Source organism: Urocampus carinirostris, chromosome 13, assembly GCF_059441175.1.
Source record: "Urocampus carinirostris isolate Australia breed hairy pipefish chromosome 13, RoL_Ucar_1.0, whole genome shotgun sequence".
NCBI classification, from domain to species: Eukaryota; Metazoa; Chordata; class Actinopteri; order Syngnathiformes; family Syngnathidae; genus Urocampus; species Urocampus carinirostris.
The window spans coordinates 23,788,792-23,801,521 of NC_142361.1; the positions used below are offsets into that span (position 1 = coordinate 23,788,792).

The following is a 12,730-nucleotide window of genomic DNA, read 5'->3' on the forward strand; positions in this document are numbered from 1 at the left end:
GCTTATTCAGTGATGCGGCCAATTTATGTAATTTTTCTAACGGCCGCCAGCGGCGCTCGAGTGATGCTACCATTAACTGCCCTGTCAAAGCTATATTATTATTATTATTATTAAAGCTGTGAAAACTCTCTCGGTGTACCGTCTTTCTTTGTAAATATGTGTAACCTATGTATAATATGTATTTGCAACTGTATATTTTTGTAACGTATTCATTTGTATTTATTTTAGACACTTATTCTGATATGTTTTGCACGGGTGAACGAAAAATGAGGAGCGGAACAAACGCGGGGTGCCGAGATTAAGTGGGGACCGCTAAAAGTGAGAGACAGACAAGGAAAGAAGAGTTGGTTAAAGAAAAAGGAGTTGCGTGAGTAAATGTGTTCATCTGATATGTTTTTCCCACCCTTACCTTTGGAAATATACACTTTTTTCCTTGGATTACTTTCAACGGGACCTGGACTCTGCAGGTCTGCATCAAACCTTAAGTACCGGTATCATTTTTCCGTTAATTTTGCCGGCTGTGATTTTTGGACTGTGGACTTTAATGAAGGACATCTAGTTTCAATCGCGGGACTTGAAGACGGGTTTGGGTTCACTTTGTGTTTGTGTTACACGTTTAAATGTGGGCGCATGCGGCTTGTATACAGGTGCGGCTTGTGTATGTACAAAATCGGTTTTCCTCTTAAAATGTGGTGGGTGCGGCTTATAATAGGGTGCGCTCTATAGTCCGGAATTTACAGTATTTGTCTATCTATATATCTAAACTCGGGACGCTATCGCCCAAGGATGCATACCTTAATTGAAAAATCAAACATTGGAGATAAAATAATAAAGCAGACAAGAGTAAGTTATAGTCATCATTTATAGTTCATGGTCAATTTCCTCATACTCATTCCAAGTACAGGTTTCTGGATAGCGGAACTGACGGTCAGAGTGACGTAACAAACACACAACTGTTGAGACGGGCTCGTGAAATCTTACGATCTTTGCTTCGGTTTCAAGCATTGGTCGGATTGCCGTTTTATGATCCCGCTCGAAAAAAAGAAAACCACAAAAACCGATTCAGCTCCAGTCCATAGATTTGCTTTGGCGGAGAAAGGCAGCGATTCTCCGTGTCGTCGTTTTGCCTCGGCCCCGGTTAGCGTTTCGTATAAAAACATAAAGGAACATGTAAAAACAGGAGGGGTGGGCCCAAAACATAATGCAGAATTCTTCATAAAATGTTCTATGTCTAGCAACACTTAACAGTTACGTCTTTTTTAACCTATTTTTTAATCTTTTGATTCTTATTCCCCCATTTTTTTCCCGGAGCAGTTATAGTTCTATACAACAGGCTATAAAACACCACGTTATCACAGTCCAGAAAGCACATTTAGATGTGGTTCGTCACCGTATATAAACACAGGAATACGATCGTCGGGCGTGCACGGCTCCCGCGTGATCGGGAACTTCTCGCCTTCGATTTCACGCCATGCGGAAACGAAGGCCTCCAGATTTCTCAACTGGCACGATGGACGATTTTTGTTCGAGTCAAGTCGGCTCTTTTGTCTCGAACGCTTTGAATCGGCGGACGTCCCTTGCGGATTCGCTGTGGGTTTTCTGCTTCTCCAAATCAAAAGTCAGCGACATGAATGCATGTTCTTGAGATACAAAACACCACAAACACAGGCAATTTTCAAATCAAAACCCCGGAGTTCGTAAGCCATCTTTGCAAAAGTGCATCTGTGCTCCTGTGGTGTCCACCAACAAAGAAGGGAGGATCATCCCCCCTATTGGGAACAAGTCGCAGATGGATTATGTTATTTGGTTGTTTATTAGTCCGCTCAGATGCCAGAAATATTTTCTATTCGGGTTCTTCACCCAGACAAAATCCATCTTATTCCGTTGCAAAGTCTTTAGAAGGAAAAAAAAAAGACTAAATGAGGTTCAATTTTGTTATCATACTGTACACAATAATGTCTTCGTGGTCCAGATGGTCCGAGCAAGACCAGGTTTTCTCCAGTCACACGTAGTACTCCTTATCCTTGTTTTTCTTGTTTTTGGTACAAGTCTTTGCCGTGTTAGCGGCTTTCTCTTTGACGATGGAACCGTTGGATTGGGCCGAGTTGCTGATGTAGTTGCGACTCTCGTCCACGTGGTAGGAACCCTCGTCCCGGTTGCGGTACTTGTACATGGCGTAGAGTAAGATGAGGATGCAGAGGGCTGCCGCTGCTACGATGCCCACCACCATGCCCGTCGTGCTGCTGGACTCTCGGAAGACCTCGGAGGAGTCCGGGAAATTCTTGGCTCCGGCACCTGTAGGGTTGGCTGCAGTGGAGACCCAAAAGATAGGATTGTTTGGTTTTGTTCAAGATGACATCGACAGAAGACAATACTTAGACAGACGAGCACAGAATATCACAAAAACAAGCGAGACACCAGTTAGGAGACGAGCAAGGAAATCTGGGGTATGACAATCCTCGCATGTTTTCTATCTATCTTTCTATCTACCCTGGTCATATCCCTGGAGAGGGGTGACCGACAGCAAGACAAGCACATACATGAAAACAAAGACAATAAAAAAAGGAAAAAACACGAAAAAATTGACCATAACCAACCCAAATGCCCAAACACCAAAACAAATTAAGCACCTCGGCACCCAGGTTGGTCATGCTTTGGTACATACAGATGAAATGGGACCCAAGGAAGCAGCCATGTCACTCGGGTCAGGGTGACACAACACACTCTTCTCTTCAACCGCAGGGCCCGACAATTTTCACTGGTTTACCCCTGCTGCATCATACAGGTGCCCTGCCCATCCCTTAGAACGCATCTAAGCATCCCACTATCCTTTCACAATACCTCTCCACTAACTCCTATCACCAACAAGAGCTCTAGCTTCCATTATATTTAGACCTCTTTCATGCAGTGCACTCATAACACCATCCATCCACGTTAACGCGGCGTTCCTCTTGGTCTCCTTCCATTTACTTCTGAAGTTTTAAAGTTTTAAAATCCACATGTCTCTCGACTGGCCTTGTATTGCCTCTGATGTAGATGTGCAGTTAAAAGTGTTTTATTAAAAGATCATTGAAATTTAGAAGCGTTTCACATGCCAACGGATCATTATTAGGCTAAGCAGTCAAAATTGTTGTGAACAATTCGTGTGCGAGTCCAAAAAAGTCCGACAACAGCCAACTTTTGCAGTGTTTTCGTCAAGTGTTACAGGTCACTTCAGTTCGGCGCGGTTCATTCGGATCAGGTGATCACGACTTGTGTTCCCAGCACTTGTTGTGTAGGCTGTAAATGCTGACTCGAGCATTAGGAGAAAAGGTCATGGAAAGATCATTTATTATTAACAAAGAAATAACACCGTCTGGAGCACTAAAAAATATTTTTTCCAATATGCATTCTGGTGTTTGCAATTTTATTTCGGTGCTCGGTAGAACAGAAATCCAAATAGACGTATAAAGTACAATATGGATATTAGAGGTCTATGTGAATTTCCCTTAGGGGATGAATAAAGTATCTATCTATCTATCTATCTATCTATCTATCTATCTATCTATCTATCTATCTATCTATCTATCTATCGATTATTGGGGTAGCTGATTATCGGCCCCGATATTTGGGAATTTAACTGATATCGGTATCGGCTTTCTTTTCCTGCCATTTATTGCCAGGAACTCTATTTCCCTTCCTTCTACACCCCATCTTCCTTTCACTTGCATCCTCTCCATCCCGCTACCCACCCCGCACCTTCTGATTGGATAAGAAACCGGGGGCGGAGCCATTAAAAGAAGAACATTAGAGCATCAGCTCGGCTCAATAGCCTTGACGTGCCTTTGTTGGTGATATAAAAGCATGTTTACGATTGAGAGAGAGTGTTAAAACTGTAATTACCTTGTTTCAAAGAAAAATGTTCAGGTTCAGGTTAGCTCTTATTATAACCTGAGTTCATCAATTAGGTTTGTGTATTTCTGATTGAGAGCATAAAAAGCACACTAAAGTGGAAACGGTTCGCTTTACATCGTCAATCTGGCTCCTAAACAGGAGAGCCCACATTTTTTCATTCGCTAGCTTTGTTGAAATTTCCATGGATTTTTTTTTGTTTTAAGTTCGTTTAAGTCATGTTGGCTGCATGTACTTTTGAATTTTTTTATTGTTAAATCTCGGAGTTATTTAAGTTTTTATGTGTCTTTACACAATATATTTAATTCCTACAGTTAGTTTTGGTTTAAGTGAAAGATGACTCATATTAGCTGTGTTGAAATTATCATTTATTTACCGTGAAAGGTTTCAGTGAGCTGATAAAGTTTCATTTAAATTTATAAAAAAATATATTATTTGTTTGTTTTTCATCATTAAAAATTTCTTACGCCAATCTTTAAGCTTTTACAGCAAACAAATATCGGCTCCAAATATTTGTAATCGGCCTTGTTTTAATATTAATAATCGGGATCAGAAAAACCCCTATCTGCGATCCCTAATGGATATAAATAATTGAGTTTTTTTTAAGTGCACACTTCAGCAATGTACAGTAGACCCTGGCCAGGATATAAATGAGGACAAATGGTCTCATTCAACCAATCCAAAGTAACGTTTGGAATAGAATAGAATTGTCTTTTTTATCATTGACTACATCGTAGTGTACATTCTTTACAACAAGTTTAGACCTGGCACTCAAAGATTAACATGTCCTATAAGCCTTCAAAGTTAGAAATTGTCCCTAGTCAAGTTTTGCGTGTCTCACCTGTCTCCTGTGCCAAATTTATTTTTAAATTTAAAAAAAACTCTCGACAAATCTTCTCCCAGATGAGGTGCTCCCACCAAACTAGTGCCACTCTTAAGAGGTGCATTAAATGATCAGGATTTCATTGGTGTGATGAAAAAAGGGATTAAAAGTTTGATTAAAATACACCTTACCATACCAGAAAATTCCTACTCCATCAATCAAGAAACAGTGTTGTTTCTGTCATGTCCTGCACGGTTGTCATGGCACCCAGCTGGCCCCGCCCCTTGACACCGGCTGAGACGTATTGAACTGATTGCTTGTAGAGTACTTAAACGATCCTTTTGGGACTGCCCGTTGCCAGACCATTGCTTTACCTTGTTGAAGACCTGTTCATGCCTGTTTGATCTAAGTAATACCTAGTTTGTAATTTGCATTGCCTTTAAACCTGTTTTGTTTTGTCTTTGGTCCGTTTGTGTGTTGGACAACTTTTATTTCCTTATTAAAGTGACAGATCGTCTACGCTTATGAGTTCCGACTTCTTACTTCCCGGTCCGTTTCCTGACAGTTTCCCCCTTTTTATTGTTAGCGTAAAAGCATGTTTCTCTTATCCTTTGTTACCCATTATTCTTATTTAGCATGTTGAAATTGAAAATGCTAATTGAATAGGGCTCACGTTTGTTTGCACACTGTCCCTTTATGGCTGACGCTACCTAGCGGTTTTCTAAGGTAGTGCAGACTGAAATAAAAAATATTTTGAGCAAATCTAATTTAATGGGGCTTGTTTTTGTTTAAACACTGTTCCTTTATGGCTGACGCCACCTAGCGGTTTTTAAGGATACTGCAGGCTGAAATCAAAAATGCTTTGAGCCAATATGATTTATTGGAGGTCACGTTTAATGACACAATGTCCGTTTATGGCTGATGCCAAAATAAATTGTCTTTTCTTAATTCAAACGTGGACATGATTCCAACAATAGCTTATAGACTTGCCTCTATTGTACGTACATAAAGAAATATAATGAATTTAGCAGATACATTTTGCAAAAGTGAGAATAAATGAATATCATCCAACATGAATACATAATGATTTTAAATCCTCTTTCCAACTACAGTGGAACCTCGGTTTTCGATCGCCTCTCAGTTCGAACAAATCGGAGTCCGACCCAAAAATTTCGAGAAATTCTTGCTTCGCTGTTCGGTAAAAAAATCGGAGTTCGAACGCCGGTAATGCGTGAGTGCGTACGCTAGGATGCGATGCTGAGCGGCGTACGGGTGGAGATCGCTCTTTTCATGACCAAATGTTAACGCGTGCGGACGTGCTTTGTTTTGCTTTCGCTTTTAATATAGGTGTATAAAATGTTTTAGACCCTAATTATGCCTCCGAAGAAGGTCAGTGCAAGCAGCAAAGTTGCTACAGGTGAAAAAGGAAACATAGTGCGTACAACTATTGCATTTGAGAAAGAAAAAATAGCAAAATATGAAGGAGGTGTGCGAGTGTCTGGTCTTACTAGGGAATACCCCACCGTCCACCTACGCCTTCTGCTGACCACCACAAAGGTAAGAAATCCTATTCATTATTATTTTCTTTATCCTTTTTTTTTTATTTTTACACGTTCATGTTAGCGTAATCTTTCGTACGGAAGATTACGATAACGCGAACGTACGATTAGCCTAGGTTAGCTTCACGTTTACGTTAAACATTCCAGGTAAATATTCGGATTAAAACGATTTACATAATTTTAATGGGAAAAATGATTTCGGTGATCGAACGAATCGGTTTTCGAACAGGGTTCTGGAACGGATTATGGTCAAGAACCGAGGTTCCACTGTTTGTTTTAAGTCCTTTAACAGCCATGAAATCTTACATTCAGGGCGTTGGATATAATCTTACATTACCAATGACAGAAAGTCTCCAGGGACATTTGATTGAGAACGCGCCAGAAATCAAATGGAAGGTACTTAAAAACACCTTTAATTTCCTTTTTACGATCTCATTTTCGCAGTATATTATCATGATGATCCTCCCCACACGCGACCGTTCACGAACAGCAGACCGAAAGGGAAGTTCCGAAGTCGTAGGACGCGCGATCTCACGTCGGCGATCCTCTAAATTTAGCCGCAAAGCTGCCGAGAATAACGGTGTTGATGATCAAGCCCGGTTTAAGCTCACGGCTGGTTCGCTGTTTTTACAGTAGAGCCATGAATGAGCCCGAGCATGTTTAAAACACCTTCCTCGATGACTCACTGAACACAAATCTGTCAGGGAAAAACAATCCCTCAATAGACTCAGTAGATTTTCTTTTTCCCCTCCTCTGTGTTTTCAAACGTTGCAGCTCAATGGTTTGAAAACACGTGGGCCCCCAGATATCGTTCGGGCCTCCTGGCACATCTCGCTGTTTGTTTTCTTGCCGTCATCACTTCTGCTTAAGCTGCCTTTGTTGCGGCGGAGGAATCCAAATAAGCCGAATTTTGGGAATGAAAGCGCTTCGGCTCTGCCAGATCGGGGGGGTTGAGAAATATGATTGCGGGATTAAATAAATAGGGAAGACTAGAAATTGGCAATTTCTGGAAATCGCGTCGTATTGGAAAATGAATGGGATATTGTGGAATAATTTGGAAGAACTTAAAAATGTTACATGAAAAGGTTTGACTTCAAGATATGAAATGTATTGGAGGATGAACACTGCAAGAGAAAAATTAAAGTACAACTGAAAATACAGAGGTGGGTAGCGCCAGATTTGCGGGCAAACGCCGCTGTTTGGCACGCCGTTTAGCTAGCTAGACCGAAAAACTCAGTTCCACATCGTGTCCGCTAGCAAGTATCCATTACTATATTTTGTGAAGGATTGGGGAGTAACGGAATACATGGAACGGCAAAAATGATGTTGGCAAGCTCATCTCATCTCATCTCATTAGCTACACCGCTTGTCCACAGTAGGGTCGCGGGGGTGCTGGAGCCCATCCCAGCAATCATCAGGCAGTGGGCAGGGGACACCCTGAACTGGTTGCCAGCCAATCACAGGGCACACAGGGACAGACAACTCGCTCGCTCATTCACACCTAGGGACAATTTGGACCGGCCAATTCACCTGAAACGCATGTTTTTGGAATGTGGGAAGAAACCGGAGTGCCCGGAGGAAACCCACGCAAGCACGGGAAGAACATACAAACTCCGCACAGGAAGTCTGGAGCTGGATTTGAACCCAGCGCGGGAAGTTCCCAAGACATGAACTGTGCCGCACATGCGCTAACCACTGCGCCGATGTTGGCAAGCTGTTTGGATTTATTTTCATTTTGTTTCTGTCGCATTTTATGTTAGTTTTCCCGGAGATCAAAGAGATCAAAGCCAGGAGAGAAAGCTTACCACGTGTTGTGAGTCATAATTCTATTCATATTTAATTTATTTTGTCTTTTATTAGCATATTTGGTATTGGAGTAATCCAAAGGTAATTGAAAGTAATCCAGTTAAAGTAACCCTACCCAACCCTGCAAGTATCTACCCGGGCTTGACAACTTCACTGTGCCGAGACCAGTTTTGACCTTTCGGGTTTTGGAAATTGTGGATACAAAGTATTCCTTCGCTCTATCGCCATTTGACTTTCGAGTCCTTGGTGTATCGCTGACAGTTTTGGGTATGCTACTTTAAAAAGCAATGAGTTATAGTTACTCACGATTTCTTCCTAAAGTAACTAAATCAGTAACTGAGGTACTCTATAGTAAAAGTAACTAGTTACCAGGAAAAGTAACTATTTCTGTTACTTTAAAAAGAAGTTGTATGTCTAAGAATGGGACATTTTCAGAGCAGTATTTGAGTCAGTTGAATAGAAAAGAACAGGTAGGTAATTGTAATATTTAGCGCACCTCACCAGCAACAGATTTATCCTTTATATAATTTAATATAATAATAATCATAATAAAATAGCAATCAGAAATAAACAATGTAAAGTGAGTTGAATAGATTAAAATTAACTCGGATGGTCTGTTGTAAAGATGGGAATTCCGACTCTTTTGAGAGAACCGGCTTTTTTGGCCTGGCTCACTGTTTCAGCTCCCGAATGGCTTTTCATTTTGTTTTTGTTGTTTAATCCATGGATTATCATTTATTATGTATCATTATGAATGACCTAAATAGGAGGAAAATAAAGCAAAATTAACACCTAAATGTACACCGGAAAACATCTGAAACATGAAATAAAATATTTACAAATCTACAAAGAAAAAGATAAAATGCAAAACAATTGTATCCTTCTTTTATAATTTACAAATTAAAAGTCAACAGCACAGAATCCCTGAAAAATGCATTTTGACGGATTACATGAGAAAAATAGCGTCTCGAAGGGAACCGGCTCTCAATTGGTGGGTAGCTCCCACTTCCGTTTAACGGCTTATGGAGCCATTTTGTTCACAAACGACACGAGTCAGTTGCCGCATTCACCAATTTGACTTTCGGCGCATTAGTAGATCCTGATATTGGCGTTATATGGCGTTATTCCCAATAATGATCGCGGCTTATTTACTATTAACATGTTCTGAGGATAAATACCATATTTATTTGTGAGATAACATCGAATGCCTTCACGTATGTAATTTATACCACTGGCGGTCAGGTGGTTAGGATTGGGTGCTCTGACTGCCACAACTCTGGTTCGACTCCTGTTGCATTTCATGTTTTATATTTTCATTTTCAACCGAACAAATATTTCACAAATACCGTATTTTACTCAAAAATTTTACTTAAAACCTTGTGTGTGAAGTACACCCAAACTTTGAGATTATACAGTAGGTTAAAAAAAATGCGCGTCATACACAATTGACTACGTACTTCAAGGAATTATGGCATTTATCGGCGAACCAATTGGAGGACTACCTTTTGTGTTTTAGCCACTGATTGGGTTAATCCTTATAGTTTGTTTGTATAACTAGTAACAACGAGTAACCCCCGTATACATGCCGTAAACCAGGGGTGTCAAACTTGTTTAAGCTGGGGGCCACAAATGCTATAAAAAAATCTCACAGGGGCCAGACTACTAAATTTAAAAGAAAGAGAAAGGGAGAAAAAGAGAGAGAAAGAGGGGGAGGGAAAGAGAGAGCGATAAACAATTAGGTAGAAAGAGTAACAGTGAGAGAAACGAGAGCAGAATTGAAATATAATACTTGAGAAATAAAGAGAGAAATAAAGAAAAAACAAGAAAAAAAAGAAAGAAATAAAGAGAGAAAGAAAAAGGGAAAGATACAAAGAATGAGAGAAGTGAAACGACAGAGAAAGACAGAGTAAAAGAGTGAGCAGGGGAAAAGAGATAAAGTGAAGTGAGAGAGGGATCAAAAAAGGGAGAAGAAAAGAGGGTGAAAAGGAAAGAGAAAAATAGAAAGAAAGAAAGAAAGACAATTACAGCATAAGTTAGAAAGAGAAAGAGTTGGAGAGTAAGAGAGAAATAGAGAAAAGAGAGAAAAAGAGAGAGTGAACAGGAGAAAGAGAGGGAGAAAAAAATATAAAAGAAGAGAGTTGGAAAGAAATAGAGAAATACCTCCACAGCTGTTTCGCAAGTGTTAATTGGCTTGGGTAACATCAGGTGGACATATTTAAAACTGCAGCTCATTTTTCTCTTGCACTTCTCTCACTGTTGTCTTGCGGGCCAGATTCAAACCACTGGTGGGCCTAATCTGGCCCGCGGGCCGCCTGTTTGACACTTGTGCCGTAAACAAATATTCCGACTTCACTAGTGTTGTTTCCCAATATTACTTTTGACATTAAAGCATTTTTTATTTCACCTCACTCAATAAAATCAATGTACTGTGTGTCCCGTCTGCTTACAAGGTGTGCTCGTATGTGGCATGCCATAAACATGGACTTACACTACATATGAATGGATACAATTGTTTTTTTTGGAATGTACCAAAATCAATCAATAGACATGAGGCTTTTATAGCAAGTAAGCCAGAGTTTACGTTTATTATTTGTCTCTAGACTACAAGTCCAACAATGCTTTGCGGCATCCAAGTATCCCACATGTGTGAAAACTAATTGTGTTACGCATAGTACATTTAGATTGTAAATTGTAGTATAGTATGTATAATACAGTTTCTACGCAGCAAAAATTCACTTAGTTCAAGTGCTTATAAAATAGATGAAAATAAGGAGGACGATATAGCACTCTTTTACCCCAGAGGGTTCATTATGAATGCACCCCAGCCATCTTGCAAAAAAAAGCACTTGGTTTTAGGTACGTTTGATTTCACCCCCGGGTGAATTGCAGAACAGAACGCCGACCCATTATTCAAAAATGAAGTCAATTATGAGAGCGCTGATGAACACCCAGGCTGTTGTTTTACGATTGAGGTCGGAGAATGTCCGGAAGGCTTTCGTACGAGCTGGGTGAAAAAAGAAAAAAAAAGAAAAAGGAAACTGCAAAATCATCCGTAGCCGTCATCGATCCCGTCCGCTTGGAATGAAATCCTGGACGCCTTCAGGTAGCTCGATAGACAAAACTAATGAGGTGTAATGGATGCTAATCTTTTGGCGCGGAACGAAGCTGCACTAAATGCTGTATAAATCATGTAATTACCCGTCTAAACATTACATTCTTGTTTAAGATAGGAAAAACGCTGAGGGATTGATTTTATGGCTTTTATGTATGTTGGTATTGCTCCAGAAAGGGTGCTGACACTTTTTCAGCATGTTAACTACAACAAAAATGTAAAATATGTCCAGTATTTTCCAGACTCTAAATCTCTACTTGTTTCATTATTTGGCCGTAGGTGCGCCTTATACTCGGGAATAAAAATTACTTATTAAGAAGCGACTTAAGTTAAAGTTACAGTGCATGAAGGTAAAAATACACGGGTTCCCCTGACGTTGTGTCCTAAATGCGGTATTTTGAAGTCGAACGAAGTTGAGTAAAGTTAGTTGAGTATGTCGAGAACCGGCTTCTTCGGCTCGGCTCACTAAAAAGGAACCGGCTCTTTCGGGTCCTAAACGGCTCTTCAGGTTGTTTTTGCTTCTTTAATCCCAACATGACCAAATATTAAGTAAAAATATGCACAAAATGATTTAAAGGAAGGGGGGAATAGAACAAAAAAGATAAAAATACCAACATAAAAAAGTATTGAAAAGCTGAGATAAAAAGAAACAAAAGGAAGAGAAAAAAAAAGGAAAAATTTAGAAAAAAGACAGAAAAAAAGAAAAGAAAGAAATGTAGGAAAAAGTATATAGAGAACAAAAAGAAAAAAGTAACAGCTCAGAAAAAATAAACACAATGAGATATTTTTTAAAGGAATTTAAAAAAAAAGTAGAAAAAAAACACAGAAAAAAGAAGAAAACGTTTGTGTTGCATTCAAATAATTTCCAATTATATCAAGTGAATCTTGTTGCCAACATTGTACTTCCACTAAAAAATGTGAATAAGTACAGTTCTGTATCTTACAACCGACTAAATAAGCCCCCAAAATCGTTAATAATATGCGACAAAATATATCAGGAAATTTAAAAAAATGGATATCTTGTGAAAGTATTGTAAGAACAAACGACGTTTGTAGGCCGTACAACCTTTGCAATAGTACATGAGACAATTCATTCAAAAGAGAAAAATAATTTTGCATCTCCGTAAACTCAGTAAAATGTAACTTGATGTCAAGTTTTGAACATGTTTGATAATTAATTATCTTGCCACGCTTGGGATTATGGTGGCTCACTGTTGTTTCAAGCGTTGCTCACCGACTTTGTGTGAACGCTCAGACCCGTGGAAAATTAGAGGGAACATTGGCTACAAGTCCCTTCGTTTGATTAGCAGAAAAACATCGCCATCTTCTGTCTTCATCAAAATAGATGGAATGAAATTCCAAATTGGGCCTAGAACCTTGCAGGTTGACACAGCCCAATGCACAGCAATAAATTACCATCGTAAAAAGTCGTGGTTATTGTTATTTGATTAAACTCGAATGCTCATTCAAGTGCTGTCCACTAGGGGGCTACTGTCCGTCCGTCACGGCTCTCGTTCTGGGAGGGAAGGCGACGTCACA

General features: G+C 39.7%; 1 protein-coding gene across 11 annotated transcripts in view; it reads right to left on the reverse strand.

Moving 5' to 3' along the window:
* Positions 1–844: 844 nt before the first annotated feature.
* Positions 845–12,730, reverse strand: part of LOC148354133 (neurexin-1a-like) — a 370,466-nt gene continuing 358,580 nt past the window's right edge. For all 11 annotated transcript variants that reach the window (XM_088351405.1, XM_088351402.1, XM_088351398.1 and 8 more), the window contains one exon: positions 845–2,307. In XM_088351405.1, coding sequence (XP_088207531.1) covers positions 2,003–2,307 — 305 coding nt within the window. In that variant the 3' untranslated portion in view covers positions 845–2,002. The remainder of the gene's footprint in view (positions 2,308–12,730) is intronic.